The 16,346-nt window shown below is 44.9% G+C and overlaps 1 protein-coding gene and 1 long non-coding RNA gene across 2 annotated transcripts; one reads left to right on the forward strand and one right to left on the reverse strand.

The window, feature by feature from the left end:
- Positions 1-115: 115 nt before the first annotated feature.
- Positions 116-1,746, forward strand: LOC115156577 (uncharacterized). Its single transcript, XR_003868287.1, has 3 exons — positions 116-269; positions 796-940; positions 1,068-1,746. It is a non-coding gene; the product is annotated as an uncharacterized LOC115156577 (long non-coding RNA).
- A 17-nt stretch (positions 1,747-1,763) lies between these two features.
- On the reverse strand, positions 1,764-8,045 carry LOC115156575 (phakinin). Its single transcript, XM_029704046.1, has 8 exons — positions 7,133-8,045; positions 5,614-5,696; positions 5,299-5,455; positions 4,684-4,845; positions 4,207-4,335; positions 3,749-3,984; positions 3,281-3,360; positions 1,764-1,996 (listed from the first exon to the last, which is right to left on the reverse strand). The coding sequence occupies exons 1-8, from the start codon at positions 7,574-7,576 to the stop codon at positions 1,974-1,976; spliced, it is 1,314 nt and encodes a 437-aa protein (XP_029559906.1). The 5' UTR covers positions 7,577-8,045; the 3' UTR covers positions 1,764-1,973.
- Between the last annotated feature and the right edge of the window lie 8,301 nt (positions 8,046-16,346).

Here is a 16,346-nt window from a genome sequence, read left to right on the forward strand (position 1 = left end):
TTGTCAACATACTGCTTTTCCATGGCATTCTACCTTAAAACAACCACATCACAATATTGCTTCCTTCGTCACAAAAAGGAAGGGCTTAGAACAGGTCCCACCCAAGACATGCCTATTTAGATTTAAGGTTGTCTTGAACACAGCAGACTCCCTCCGCCACAAGCTTTGACAGAAGAGACAAAATGCAGCGGGTATCATTGGCATTGGTCATTTTCACCATTGCAATAATTACAATCCAATCTGTGCCAATAGAAACAAGTGGTGAAATGGTAAGCTTGTTATATGATTTCTTATTCACTATCTTAAAAGGTTTTGGGGAGTAACATTGTTCTTTGGGATTGCTTTTGATGAGTAGACTAACATTGGTGAGCAATCCTTTGATTCTTTGACTCTTGGATCAGAGGAAACCTTTTTAATGTGGGACATTCATTGCAGCATTTCATTTCGTTTGCTTTGGAATAGGATGGTAACATGTAAGAGCTTTGACATGTAGGGGCACTAGCTATCGAGATTATTTAACAGTTAATCATAATCATCAAAGGGTTAAAAGCACAAAGTTCCCCTGAATGCATGTCCCGCCAACAAAAAGAAATACAAAAAAGCAAACACCTGATCATAATCAAATTTGCAGATGTTCTTATTTTCCCTATAGTCCCAAGCTTAACTTCAGATCTGTGTGTTAGTCTTTACTTTCACATGAATTATGCATTGATGTCAATGGGAGATTTGGGTAAACTTCTGAATTATACCTATAGATATAGTAAACAGTAAGTGTTGGTTCACTGTCCTCCGCAGATTGAGAAAACACAACATGTCAGCATGAGCCCGTTTCGCAGGAGACGGGGGACTGATGACTCATTCAAGAAACCCTCACACTCCTGCTCTGGCTGCTACTCTGTCATAGGAGACCCCACTGCAACATGATCATCACGCTAGTGAGGTGAGCCATAATTTCACAGCCCATAAAGTACCCTCAGATCAGTAGGACTACATGTACTGTATTGAAATGTAACTTAAGTTGTGCTGTTTATTAATACTATATACAACCACCTTGACTCACCTTGCAGGAGCTGGTTTCACTTTTCCAGGGGACAAATCAACAAACGCGGAATCACCAGAAACTCCACTCCAAAGAGCAAGAAGAAAATACTAAACCAAGGAACTATCCTCAATGTAAACATCATCACTGGCACCCCCTGTTTTCTAAGACAAATGAATGACACTTTCATATGAATCGTGCATTGTATTGATGAACGCTGGCTGTGTCTTGTGGGAGTGCCTGCTGAAATGTCCTTTCCCCATCCTCCTTTTGACTCATAAGGGCAAGAAGTACAATTTAGGCATGTCATTATCAATGACTTCAATTTAGAGCTTTACACATGCTGAGTCACAGCCTGGTTAAACCAGACTGAATGCTGTGCTAATGATTGTTTCAGGTCATGTTGAGCACAAGTCTCAGTGTGGTTTAAGCAGGCCAGCTGAGTCATAGGCTGGTTGAGGCACAAGCGGTATTTAAAAAATGAGTCATTGAAACCATGCCACAACTCCAAAACCATATTGGCTAAGTTTGAAACCAATTAGCGGTTTTAACCAATCAGCATCCAGTATCGGACCCACCCCTTTGTATAAGCTTTGTTAATGTATGAACAAAGTAGTCTTATGTGCCATAACTGAAAGCAGTGTCCCCAAAAGGAAAATTCCAATCTTACCCCAGTCTATTTGAATAAAGAGGCCTAGTTGAAAAAAGAGGACCAGATGCTTTCTTGCAGAGGTTTCAATTTTATTACACTCATTTTATTACACTCTTTAGTAAGAACATGGTCTCTGAAGGAAACTGCACAGATACCTTGGAGATCAACGGTGTGAGAGCTTCATGTTCATTGGTGTTATTCCAAACCCAAGGACAGTTGATCATAACTTGAGCTCCAACATTAAGAAGTGGCCTTGTCCCCAAATGGTCCTCAGTCTTTCCACTAGTAACTAGATGTGTTGGAACCTGATAAGACAAAAAATGCATAATAAGTAGTTCATTATACCAGAATAGTATCGGACCCCAGTAAGACTAGCTGTCACCCTAATAAATCAAATAAAGTATAAAGGACTTGAACAATGTTTAATAAATATATATAATTTACAAATAGTATGACGAAAGGTGAGAATGTGTTTCTGCACTTGCAGAAATTATTTCCGTCCTCAATGAAACAACAACCTACTAGAATGGTGGACCAGGAGTGACACATTTAAAAAAAAAAAAGTGAACATAAACCAATGATTAAATTAGAAAAGTAATTTACTATTAATGCGTTAATAATGCACTTCTAAATTAATAAACAAATAATAAACCATTTGAAAACTGATGAGGAAATATATACATTGATTTCTATACATTTTCATTATTCATGTATACATTTTTCTAAAAGATTTGTCACTCCTGGTCCTCCATAATTACAAGCAACCTAACAACAACTTACCCCTTCTGGTTTCTACAAGGGTGACTAGCACTTGGAAGATGCTTCCAAAAACAGGGAACAACGTCACACATCGCTCACACGCAAGTCAGCTTTCACATGCAGGTGTGTGAAATGTGTGAGGAAATCAAAATCATTGTCATCTGTATGTGGATATGCTTTAGGAACAGATACACAGGTAACTGCCAAAATAAAGGAAACACCAACATAATGTGTTTGAAAAGGGTGTTGGGCCACAATGAGCCATCAGAGCCCCAAGAACAGCTTCAATGCACCCTGGCATAGAGTCTACAAGCCTGGAACTCTATAGCAAGGATTCGACACCATTCTTCTATGAGAAATTCCATAATTTGGTGTTTTGTTGATGGTGGTAGGAGACGTTGTCTCAGGCGCCGCTCCAGAATCTGCCATAAGTGTTCAGTTGTTTTGAGATCTGGTGACTGAGACACACACACCCTTTAAACCCCCTATGCTCCTTTGACACCCCTCTTTCAAAGTCACTGAGTTCTCTTCTAATTGCCAAACTAATGGGCAACTGGACATGACCCTAAGCATGCTGGGATGTTTAAATTGCTTAATCAGCTCAGGAACCACACCTGTGTGGAAGCACCTGCTTTCAATATACTTTCTATCCTTCATTTATTCAAGTGTTTTCTTTATTTTGGCAGTTACCTGTATATGTGAATATTCTAAACAATCAGGCTGTTTTTAAGATATTGTTCAATTGAACTTGCCACCACAATAGAGGTATTTTAATATCATGAAGAGTGCCTTGCTCCTCGGTTTTTGAACGGGACTGTAGTAGACTTTACCTTGAGGTGCTGGGCCGTGGGGCTCCGAATGGGGAGGAAGGGGAGTTTGTCCCCCCTCAGGCTCTGATGCACCTGTGCACCTGTTGAGAGGAACATGTGTCAAAGGAGGTCATGCAATCTCACCCATTGGAATATATTGCGTGGAGTTCACCTTGATATCCAGTGCTTGACTTGAGCAGGATTTCACCTGAGCTGAGTACCGGTACCTAAAATGTTCTACTGCTTGAGCTCCTGTTCCTCTTATAGAATATTAGCTCACCTAAATATAAACAGTACCGGCTCCCAAAATGAGTACTGGAACCTATTTCAGTCCAAGTCAAGCACTATTACTATAATAGCATAAACAGAAAACAGAAAATTATATCATTAAGAAGTCATGTGCCAATGGTATTTTGCCTGCTGGGCTATTAATCTTCTTTTTTGATATTGCCTTTGCCTCAGAGGTTATCTCTAAAGTTAGCTACTCACATCGAGGGGTGGTAGCGGCTCTCCTCCCCGTCCAAGATGCCGTGGTAGGTGCCGATCTCCAGCTCCAAGCGCATTTTGTTACCTAGCAACGTCTCATAGTCACGGCGTTGCTGTTCAATGTCGCCGCGGACGTCGCCCAGCTCTGACTCCAGCTTGCCAATGACGGATCCCAGGTTCTGCAGCTCGATGTCATGCCAATGCTTGGCGTCGTTCAGGGAGTTCTCCAGACCGCGCTTCTGTTGGAGCAAGTTGACACAGTTGATGCAGTTGACACCTACGAAACACACACACACACTTTGTGTTTCATTCGTTCCATTCCAACCATTCCAATTAGCCCGTCCTTCCTATTTCTACCTCCACCATTCTCCACTGACATACACACTATTGGTGGTGTTGGGCTGTCCCCAAAAACGTTGCCCTATATAGGGACACTGTAGAGGTGATGGCACAATAAATACCAGTGCTCTGATGGACTCAGTTTCGGCCTGCAGACTCTGGATTTTACAACCAGCGTCGTTATACTCCGTCTTCAGACTCTCCAGCTCCTCCTCCTCATGACTCAGCTTACTGCTCACACCCTCCTCCTGCTGAACACACACACACACACACACACACACACACACACACACACACACACACACACACACACACACACACACACACACACACACACACACACACACACACACACACACACACACACACACACACAGCCGTCAAGCTATGTCAAATAAGCAGGTGTATTCCATTTGTTTTGACTGGCCCCTAGTAGACACAATTAACCCTCAAGCTGACCTCATAATAGAAAAACAACTAACGACAAATGTAAATACATTTCAACTACACATTGATCTATCATAAGTAAATATCGATTTCTCCCCTTTTTACTCAGATGTTAAAGGTTGTACGTTTGGGGAACTACAGTATGAACTTACTTTGTGTTCCAGGTAAGCATCGGTCTCGGCACGGTTCTTCTCGATGACTCTTTCCCAGTGGGAGCGGATGTAGGCCAGTATCTGGTCCAGATTGGTCTCAATGGGAGAGTCCGGCTCATCCACCTCACGGCCTGCCATCTGTTTGTAGAGCACCCTCACGTCCTGGAGGGAGCAGAAGAACACCTGGGAAAAGGGCCTTTGTTCCACCCCAACACTAATACACCGGATTCATATAATCAATATGATCCTAATTATCTGATTTCAAATAACAACCAGCTGGATGAGGTGTGGGCTTCCACCCTGGGTTGGAGGTAAATGCTTGTCAGTGTACAAACCCCACAAGAAAGGAATCCTATGGAAATGCTAGCAGTTAGGGTTTCATATGTGCTCCATTTATTTCTATGCTGGGTAAATAAACTAAACGAATACACAAGAACTGTCTTGGGGATTCAACTAAGTGGGAAATTGTGTTTTGTTAGACTGTATGTTGACGGGAATATCCCTTTCTCTAATATCCCCCTCTGAAAACCCGAGAAGGAACCCTATGACAAAGTTAGCGGTTTGCTGGTAATCTGTTTTTTCCAGTATGTGCTCCATCCTTCATGCTTGACTCACCTCCTCGTGGTTGCGGGCCAGGTCTCGGAGCTCAGCCCTCATGCTGTCCATCTGGCTCTCCAGGTCTGACTTGGTCAGGTTGGCGTCGTCAATCACCTTGTACAGAGAGCTGATCTCCTCCTCCACCGCTTTCCTGAAGGGCTGCTCATTCTCATACCTACAGGATGGAGAGAAAGTGAATCTCAAAAGTCAAAGCGTTCTTCTCCATGCTCTTCTCGATTCCCCAGGTTCTGACATTTTGGGAAGGAGGTGAGGAGAGAGGAGCTGAGGAGAGAGGATGTGAGGAGATAGGATGCGAGGAGAGTGTATGCTCACCGGTCCTTGAAGTCCTCAGCGTTGGCCTGCACATTCTCTGTCTGCAGCATTAGTCTGGCATTGTCAAGGATGGACTCACTAACCTATGGGGGAGATTTTGCAATATTTCAGTCTGTCCACTAGGGTGCAACAGATGCTCTGAAGTCCAACTTAGGATGAATTTTTTGATAAATGGGTATTCTGCATGCAGGTATAATGCTCTATGACTTGTTAAAAGCATGTATGCGCCTTTACAATGTCTTATTACAAGGCTTATGGTATGTTAAGTCTCTCTATGCAGGTCATTTTCAATGGACTCAAAATAGCTGTTATTAAGTGAGGATCATTATGAGATGATAATAAGACCAGACATTATAAGCAGGGATGTAGAGGAGGGTAAACGCAGGTAGACATCATTTACACAACTTTTTTATTTTCCACGAGTGTTTACCCACCTATCGCTGTAAACTGCATACAGGGAGTGTTACTTTATACACCGCGAAAGGTGGTCAGCTTTTACCCACCTATTTTGTTTACTCACTACATCACTGATTATAAGGGGGTCATGCATGCCTGTGCCAAGTCTTGGAGGGCATTATAATGGCATCACAATGCATTGCACCTCATCTATGGAAGACTGCTATACTTCAACATTATTTCTTAATTGGAAATCCAGTCGCCATCAGACTCCCTCTCAAGACTGGCTGGCTCTAGAGGTTCCGTGGGTCTCCACAGAGTCCGGAAGATTGGATTTCTTTATTGTGCCCCTAGCGCATGGAATGACCTGCAGGCCACTTGGAGGCTAGACTCTCTGGTCTCGAGGGGTCAGTTTGGGACTTTGATGAGGAATGTGGTGATGTTTTGATTGAGGTGTAATTTTATCTGTCACTTTTGAATTTGATTTGTTGTAATGTGTCATTGTAGTATTGAGGCTGATCATGTTGATGTATTGTTCCCAGGGCAGCCTTATAAATGAGACCCTGGTGTCAATGGGTTTCCCCTGGTTAAATAAAGGAAAACAAATTAAAATATGCTAACAGTCTCACAGTGCAATAAACAATTGAGGATCATGAACACTGCTTCAAAGTTAGACTCCCCATTCCAAAACTGTCACTTTTAAATGAACGCACTATCCAGCGCAAATCCCGCCACAATCTCTAGCTCCAATCACCCACTCAATCAATGCTTCAACCTACTCCCATCTGGTCGGAGGCATAGAACAGTAAAATGCTGCACTGCTGCATCTTAACTTCATTCTAGGACTTGTGAACAATCCAACAACTCCCTCTCTTATTTACCTGTACCTAGTTGTCTTCCCAGTCCTTCTCTACCCCCTCCTCCCGTTCTTTCTCTTTCCCTTCTTATCAGTCTGTACCCTTTACCCATCATACTCAACTCCCTCCTCCCTCTCCCTCTTCCTGTAGAAGTCCTCCTAGTCCTTCTTTACCCCTCTCCTCCCTGCTCTGCCTTTCTCCCTCTTACCTATCTGTAACATCTCTACCCATCATCCTCAACTATCTCCTTCTCCCCCCTTCCTTACCTGCCTGTAGACGTCCTCCCAGTCCTGTCTGAGGGGACCCCAGGCTCCGGCGCTGAACGCCTTACGATCCAGGTAGTGTCTGATCTGCTCCTCCAGCTGCTGGTTGAGTAGCTCCAGGGCGTGCACCTTGTCCCTGTACTCCATCAGGCAGCCGTTAAGGCTCTCAGCACCCCCGGGGTGCTGCCTGCCACCAGCCCCAGCCCCACGGGGCATAACAGGCACGGCCGTGCTCCTCAGCCCCTGCAGGAACACACTGCTGATGCCCAGGGCACGCCGCGACACGCGCGTGCCCAGGCTGGTGCCGCCCATTGGGGCTGTCCCCACAAAGACGCCCCGGGGGGCTGTGGTGATGCCCGCGGTGCTAGCCCTGGTGCTGGTGCTACCCGGGCGCTCTGCAGCTGAGGGCTGGCCCAAGAAGGAGGATCGACGTCTTGGCAGAGGCATGGCCCTTGTTCTTGGAGAATGTGGGTATGAGACGAGAGAATGCGGGAGCGTGTGCGTGTCAGAAGAAGGCTAGTCACCATGCATAGACATCATTGAGTGGCTTGAGAATCTGTTTGGTGACCCGTGGTGTCAAACAGCCGGTGTCCCTGGGCGCATGGCTCTTTATTGTGGCCTGGGCTTCTGGAAAGCAGAGGGGCTTATTGTTCCCCTGTGGTGTTTGTGTTGTCATTGTGACAGTTCAGGTTGGTGGATTGGGGCTCTTTGTGTGTGGGTGCTGGTTGTTTTTTTTTGGCTGACTCAGCATTGGAGCCCTCTCAGGAAAACTCCATTGAGCGCTGGCTTGCTCACCCTATCCCCAAGCACAAACTGCCACCGGTGCGTCGTCTGACTAGACAAAATCTGACTGGAGATGCTTCTACCTCCTCTTTTTGCATGTGTGCATGAGTGAGTGAGTGAGTGAGTTTGTGTGTGTGTGTGTGTGTGTGTGTGTGTGTGTGTGTGTGTGTGTGTGTGTGTGTGTGTGTGTGTGTGTGTGTGTGTGTGTGTGTGTGTGTGAATTTATATGTGAAAACTTCATAAATCAGGTCATGCAACAGTGTAAAGAGTATGCCCAATGGCTGTAAACATGAAAGACTGGAGAAGGGGCCAGAGGAATGTTCAGTATGGCCTGTTTTTTAAAGTCCAAAGTTGGGATATGTTTGATCAAAATACATTGAAGGCCCAAGGATTTATTAAATAATTGTTCTATATTTTAAATATAAATGTTGTTCTAATTTCTATTTTCAATAATATTTCAATGATATTCTGAGAGCCTGATTATATTCTTATTTTCAATGATATTCTGATTTAATCTCTTCAGTTTGTGTTGGAAAGGAAAGGGTTAAAACTGAGAAAAAAGATTGAATCAGGATTTTGCTTATTAGTGATGTGATGGTGATGTTGGCTATCTAAGCTCATGTGTAGCAACACATCACCGGGTCCAACGGTTGTCTCACACTGAACTGTTCATGTGCAGGCCGTCAAGTTAAAGGCACTTCTTCGATATAAAGTCGTTTTTGACCAAAATGAAAACGTGTCAGTTTGTCACTTTCACAAGGTTGGAGTAATATCATGACCAACTACTTAAGACATTGGCTCAAATCTAGGTCATGCCTTTCGATTTCGAGGGAATTAACAGCTAAGGAATATTTGTTCATATGTCTCATTGACTTCTCAAAACCAAAACCCCGACCTGGTCTGCTTCTGCTTCCTGGGAAGTCTTGTGATGTTGCACCTCTGGGTTTAGAAACGCAGTAGATACATCTATAGATAACTCACCACTGACTAGGCAAGGGTAGGAAACCCTGTTCCTGGAGTGCTGCAGGTACTGCAGGATTTTATTCCAACTAGGCACCACACCTGACCAACTGAGCTAACTGATCAGGTCAATGATTGCCTAAATTCAAAACACCTGGTCTTCCAGGTCGGTTAAATCAAAAACATGAAGTGTCTGCGGCACTCCAGGACCAGGGTTGCCTACCTCTGGGCTAGGCCCTCAGAAGTTTGATAGAAGGCTGTCTTTCAACTGTATTAGGGCAGACAGTGGAATCAACCAATCACATTTTGACTTATAATGAGTGGGACCATTTTTACAAAAACATATGGAAACTTCTGCCTTCACGAAGGCCAACAGATCACTGCTCAATACCGAGCAGTAGTTTTCCCATGGTCTAAGCTAGCTAGTTTTTGTTGTAGGATAGTGTGCGGCGGCTGCAATAGCTACAGGTGTTATCAAAGAAGATGTTGATGCTCATTTATTCTCTTTGCCCTTTTCAAGATGAACTTTCAACAAGAAGTTACGTTTCAAATGATCATCATCTGGTGAGTGGAAGTTTTCTTTTTTTATTGCAGCTCACTTGCGGTTGTTAGCTATCGCTTTGATAAAAATGTGTTCCGTGTGTGAAACATTGTTGCATTTAAACTTTGTTCACTGGTTATTTTTTGTGCTGAATGTAATGAAGATGTTTGCAATGGGAAGTACAGTATAAGGAGGACCAAAGTACTCAAAATGAAATATATATATATATATAAATATACTGCTCAAAAAAATAAAGGGAACACTTAAACAACACATCCTAGATCTGAATGAAAGAAATTATCTTATTAAATACTTTTTTCTTTACATAGTTGAATGTGCTGACATCAAAATCACACAAAAATAATCAATGGAAATCCAATTTATCAACCAATGGAGGTCTGGATTTGGAGTCACACTCAAAATTAAAGTGGAAAACCACACTACAGGCTGATCCAACTTTGATGTAATGTCCTTAAAACAAGTCAAAATGAGGCTCAGTAGTGTGTGTGGCCTCCACGTGCCCGTATGACCTCCCTACAATGCCTGGGCATGCTCCTGGACAGTCTGTGATGCAACGTGGCGTTGGTGGATGGAGCGAGACATGATGTCCCAGATGTGCTCAACTGGATTCAGGTCTGGGGAACGGGGGGGCCAGTCCATAGCATCAATGCCTTCCTCTTGTAGGAACTGCTGACACACTCCAGCCACATGAGGTCTAGCATTGTCTTGCATTAGGAGGAACCCAGGGCCAACTGCACCAGCATATGGTCTCACAAGGGGTCTGAGAATCTCATCTCGGTACCTAATGGCAGTCAGGCTACCTCTGGCGAGCACATGGAGGGCTGTGCGGCCCCCCAAAGAAATGCCACCCCACACCATGACTGACCCACCGCCAAACCGGTCATGCTGGAGGATGTTGCAGGGAGCAGAACGTTCTCCACGGCGTCTCCAGACTCTGTCACGTCTGTCACATGTGCTCAGTGTGAACCTGCTTTCATTTGTGAAGAGCACAGGGCGCCAGTGGCGAATTTGCCAATCTTGGTGTTCTCTGGCAAATGCCAAACGTCCTGCACGGTGTTGGGCTGTAAGCACAACCCCCACCTGTGGACGTCGGGCCCTCATACCACCCTCATGGAGTCTGTTTCTGACCGTTTGAGCAGACACATGCACATTTGTGGCCTGCTGCAGGTCATTTTGCAGGGCTCTGGCAGTGCTTCTCCTGCTCCTCCTCGCACAAAGGCGGAGGTAGTGGTCCTGCTGCTAGGTTGTTGCCCTCCTACGGCCTCCTCCACGTCCCCTGATGTACTGGCCTGTCTCCTGGTAGCGCCTCCATGCTCTGGACACTACGCTGACAGACACAGCAAACCTTCTTGCCACAGCTTGCATTGATGTGCCATCCTGGATGAGCTGCACTACCTGAGCCACTTGTGTGGGTTGTAGACTCCGTCTCATGCTACCACTAGAGTGAAAGCACCGCCAGCATTCAAAAGTGACCAAAACATCAGCCAGGAAGCATAGGAACTGAGAAGTGGTCTGTGGTCCCCACCTGCAGAACCACTCCTTTATTGGGGGTGTCTTGCTAATTGCCTATAATTTCCACCTGTTGTCTATTCCATTTGCACAACAGCATGTGAAATGTATTGTCAATCAGTGTTGCTTCCTAAGTGGACAGTTTGATTTCACAGAAGTATGATTGACTTGGAGTTACATTGTGTTGTTTAAGTGTTCCCTTTATTTTTTTGAGCAGTGTATATACAGTGGGGGAAAAAAGTATTTGATCCCCTGCTGATTTTGTATGTTTGCCCACTGACAAAGAAATGATTCGTCTATAATTTTAATGGTAGGTTTATTTGAACAGTGAGAGACAGAATAACAACAAAAAAATCCAGAAAAACGCATGTCAAAAATGTTATAAAATGATTTGCATTTTAATGAGGGAAATAAGTATTTGACCCCTCTGCAAAACATGACTTACCCTTGTTGGCAATCACAGAGGTCAGACGTTTCTTGCAGTTGGCCACCAGGTTTGCACACATCTCAGGAGGGATTTTGTCCCACTCCTCTTTGCAGATCTTCTCCAAGTCATTAAGGTTTCGAGGCTGACGTTTGGCAACTCGAACCTTCAGCTCCCTCCACAGATTTTCTATGGGATTAAAGTCTGGAGACTGGCTAGGCCACTCCAGGACCTTAATGTGCTTCTTCTTGAACCACTCCTTTGTTGCCTTGGCCGTGTGTTTTGGGTCATTGTCATGCTGGAATACCCATCCACGACACATTTTCAATGCCCTGGCTGAGGGAAGGATGTTCTCACCCAAGATTTGACGGTACGTGGCACCATCCGTCGTCCCTTTGATGCGTGAAGTTGTCCTGTCCCCTTAGCAGAAAAACACCCCCAAAGCATAATGTTTCCACCTCCATGTTTGACGGTGAGATGGTGTTCTTCCAAACATGGCGAGTTGAGTTGATGCCAAAGAGCTCCATTTTGGTCTCATCTGACCACAACACTTTCACCAGTTGTCCTCTGAATCATTCAGATGTTCATTGGCAAACTTCAGACGGGCATGTATATGTGTTCTTGAGCAGGGGGACCTTGCGGGCGCTGCAGGATTTCAGTCCTTCACGGCGTAGTGTGTTACCAATTGTTTTCTTGGTGACTATGGTCCCAGCTGCCTTGAGATCATTGAGAAGATCCTCCCGTGTAGTTCTGGGCTGATTCCTCACCGTTCTCATGATCATTGCAACCCCACGAGGTGAGATCTTGCATGGAGCCCCAGGCCGAGGGATATTGACAATTCTTTTGTGTTTCTTCCATTTGCGAATAATCGCACCAACTGTTGTCACCTTCTCACCAAGCTGCTTGGCGATGGTCTTGTAGCCCATTCCAGCCTTGTGTAGCTCTACAATCTTGTCCCTGACATCCTTGGAGAGCTCTTTGGTCTTGGCCATGGTTGAGAGTTTGGAATCTGATTGATTGATTGCTTCTGTGGACAGGTGTCTTTTTTACAGGTAACAAGCTGCGGTTAGGAGCACTCCCTGTAAGAGTGTGCTCCTAATCTCAGCTCATTACCTGTATAAAAGACACCTGGGAGCCAGAAATCTTTCTGATTGAGAGGGGGTCAAATACTTATTTCCCTCATTAAAATGCAAATCAATTTATAACATTTTTGACATGTGTTTTTCTGGATTTTTATGTTGTTATTCTGTCTCTCACTGTTCAAATAAACCTACCATTAATATTATAGACTGTTCCTTTCTTTATCAGTGGGCAAACGTACAAAATCAGCAGGGGTTGTTTTATTTATTTGTTGAAATATTTATGTATTTTTATCTTGAGTATATGGTATGTAATTATTTATTTATTTATTCATATATATATATAAATGAATAAATAAATAAATTAATAAATAATTAAATACCATATACTCAAGATAAAAATACATAAATAATGAATTAATAAACACATCATTAAATATAAATGATTCAAGAATAGCTGCTGCATTATTATGAAATATTTTTTCATAATGTCACTTTTCAAAATAATGTTACCATATTTAATTTCATAATACACTGTATTTCTCAATGGGGTTTTTTCATCAGAACATTTATCATTTTATAATGGCACTTTGTCACATGATGTATTTCCATAGAGGAAGAGAGAGGCCCAACTCTGCGGAAAATTTGTCTCCCTATAGCAGGTGGAGTTTTTTCGTTGTTTTGCCCACCAGGGCAAGGAGTTTTTGTTTGGAGGTCAATGAGAGGTTCAGTAATGGATTACAATAATAAGATGTATCCACCAATCCAAAGAAAGGATAGGAGGGAGCTAGACAGCAAGGAAAGGATAGGTGGGCGCTAGACAGCCCGACGTGCCGCTTTGTGGACAATGACTCCCATTGTTAGGTATGGAGAGACGTGTCTGGTCAGTATATCCATAATCTTTGGTATTTCCAAATTTCATGGCCTTTTTCATTTCATGGCCATAAGTGCAAGGGATATGCCAATCAATTCAAGTGGGCGTGGTCAAGTAGGTAATTGGTTCAAAGCCCTTGAACAAGATTGCTAGGCAAAAGTGGTAGCTAAAGTGAAAGAGATCGCTGAAGTCGAGCATGTGAGGGGGAGCAATGGTGGAAGCAGAAGCAATGCGTTGATTCTGTTGGCGCGAGTGAAGATAGAGGAAATGAGTGGAATACTGTAACGTTTAAGAATGGAGCTAATAGGGCTGAAGTTGTAAATCAAGATAAGTCTCGATATGATAACGCCTCATTCCTTGTTGGAGTGCAATTCATGAGCAAGGATGTTTTTGGGGAAACCTGTTTGCGGTCACAAAGATGGTGAAGGATGTATTGGGAGAAGTGGAGTCAGTCAGAGTGACTAGGAGTGGTATGATGTTGATTTCATGTGTGTCAAAAGAACAAAAGGAGAAAGCACTGTGGATGTACATATTATCGACGCATGAAGTGGAATGCTATGATTGTCGGACTAGAGCACTGATAAAAGGTGTCGTATCTGGCTTCTCAATGGATATTGAGGCTTTATGGATTAAGATGAACATGCCAGGAATAGTTGATTCACATTGCTTAACCCACACTGTTAATGGAAAGGAGGAAAGCCTTTCTGTATTATTGATGTGTCACATCCTGACCAGCAGAGGGAGCAATTGGATTAGTTTTGGTCAGGATGTGGCAGGGTTTTTGTGTGTGTGAATGGTTGTGTTGGTGATTTAGGATTCCCAATTGAAGGCAGGTGTGTTGAGTTGCCTTTGATTGGGAGTCCTATATAGGAGTGTGTGTTTTTCTTTGGGATTGTGGGTAGTTGTCTTTGCACTGCGTTTAGTTAGCCTGCAAAACTGTTGCTGTATTGTTTTTTCACTGTGAATGCTTTACTCTTTTGAATTAAACTATGAGTATCCACATTCCCGCTGCGCCTTGGTCCATTCTTGACGACGGTTGTGACAGAATTACCCACCAAACCAGGACCAAGCAGCAGAGGAATGAGGAGGAAGGATGGACGTGGGCAGAGCTAAGGAGGAGCGTTTCCAGGGCGATGGAAGAGTTTAGTAAACTCGAGAGGCAGCCCCAATAATTTTTTTTGGGGGGGGCACAAGGGCAGTTTTGCGGGGCAAGAATGGAGCCCCAGGCCAGCTCCCCGCACTAGCATGGAGGTGCGTGTCTCCAGGCTGGCACGTCCAGTACCAGCCCCACGTATCAGACGTCTAGTGTGTCAGCCCAGCCTAGCCAGTCAGGAGTCGCCAGAGCTGCCTGCCAGTCAGGAGTCGCCAGAGCTGCCTGCCAGTCAGGAGTCGCCAGGGCTGCCTGCCAGTCAGGAGAAGCCCGAGTGGCCCGACTGCCCGGGTCTGCCAGAGTGGCCCGACTGTCCTCCGGGTCTGCCAGAGTGGCCCGACTGTCCTCCGGGTCTGCCAGAGTGGCCCGACTGTCCTCCGGGTCTGCCAGAGTGGCCCGACTGTCCTCCGGGTCTGCCAGAGTGGCCCGCCTGTCCTCCGGCCCAGCCCGAGTTGCCCGCCTGTCCTCCGGCCCAGCCCGAGTGGCCCGCCTGTCCTCCGGCCCAGCCCGAGTGGCCCCCCTGTCCTCCGGCCCAGCCCGAGTGGCCCCCCTGTCCTCCGGCCCAGCCCGAGTGGCCCGCCTGTCCTCCGGCCCAGCCCGAGTGGCCCGCCTGTCCTCCGGCCCAGCCCGAGTGGTCCGTTTGCCAGGGTCAGCCCGAGTGGCCCGGCTGCCCGGCGCAGCTATCGGCGCCACCGAAGTGGGCGACGCCGAAGGTGGAGCGAGGTCCACGTCCTGCACCTGAGCCACCTCCAGGATAGGTGGGTTGGGGAGGGAGGGTGTAGCACAGTGCCGTCGTTGACGGCAGCCATCCTCCCTTCCCTCCCTTATTGTTTAGGGGTTATTGTTTATTGGTTTTGTTGGGGTATTGGGGATTTTTTTTTGTGTTTTCTTTTTGTAAGGTGCATTACGGGGTCGGCACCTTGAGGGGGGGTACTGTCACATCCTGACCAGCAGAGGGAGCAATTGGATTAGTTTTGGTCAGGATGTGGCAGGGTTTTTGTGTGTGTGAATGGTTGTGTTGGTGATTAGGATTCCCAATTGAAGGCAGGTGTGTTGAGTTGCCTTTGATTGGGAGTCCTATATAGGAGTGTGTGTTTTTCTTTGGGATTGTGGGTAGTTGTTTTTGCACTGCGTTTAGTTAGCCTGCAAAACTGTTGCTGTATTGTTTTTTCACTGTGGATGCTTTACTCTTTTGAATTAAACTATGAGTATCCACATTCCCGCTGCGCCTTGGTCCATTCCTGAAGACACCTGTTACATGATGCTTGATTTAGAATTTCTCCTAATTCATGTAAAGCTGAGATATATAAGATATGTGGTGCGAGCTTATGTACAAAAGCCACTAAAAAAGTTTGGCCACTTGTCAAGTGTTTGCAAACCAAATATAATTGTTGAAGAGTCTGAGGATGCATGGCGTTGCAATTGTGATGGGAATCACATTCCAGAGTTCCCCGACTGCCCTGTTAGAGGTGAAGGAGGTCAAAGTAGGAAGGATCAGGGCTATTCGAGGTCTTCTATACAGAGGCAGTGACAATTGTCGAAGCAGCGAGTAGAGATTATGAAGCTTTGGTAGTGAATGATGTCCAACAGTCTGTGGATGTCAGTCAGTTGAGAGGTCCTGAAACACTAATCGTGTAGAAGGATGATTTTGTTGCATTTATTGCACAGGTGATTTATTGTTCAGAACTAAAAAAAAATAAAAAAAATTGAAGAACCTGGAAATCATTGTGAAAGCGGCCAAAATAATCGTGGCTCTCTAGGATTTCACTGCTGAAACATTGCAGGGAATACTATCTGAAGATGCTTCAGCCACTGTGTAGGGATCTGAGTACATTTGACTAAGTGAAGGAGTATATTGACTTTTGATTCGTTTTTT

Source organism: Salmo trutta, chromosome 21, assembly GCF_901001165.1.
Source record: "Salmo trutta chromosome 21, fSalTru1.1, whole genome shotgun sequence".
In the NCBI taxonomy this organism is placed as follows: domain Eukaryota; kingdom Metazoa; phylum Chordata; class Actinopteri; order Salmoniformes; family Salmonidae; genus Salmo; species Salmo trutta.

Excerpts from the sequence above, each read along its gene's own strand:
- LOC115156575 (XM_029704046.1), bottom strand. The coding sequence starts at position 7,576 with ATGCCTCTGCCAAGACGTCGATCCTCCTTCTTGGGCCAGCCCTCAGCT. Across the intron at positions 5,697-7,132 it reads GGGAGGACGTCTACAGGCAG|GTTAGTGAGTCCATCCTTGA; the intron begins GTAAGGAAGGGG and ends TCTCCCCCATAG. Across the intron at positions 3,985-4,206 it reads CTGAGTCCATCAGAGCACTG|AAGCGCGGTCTGGAGAACTC; the intron begins GTATTTATTGTG and ends TTGCTCCAACAG.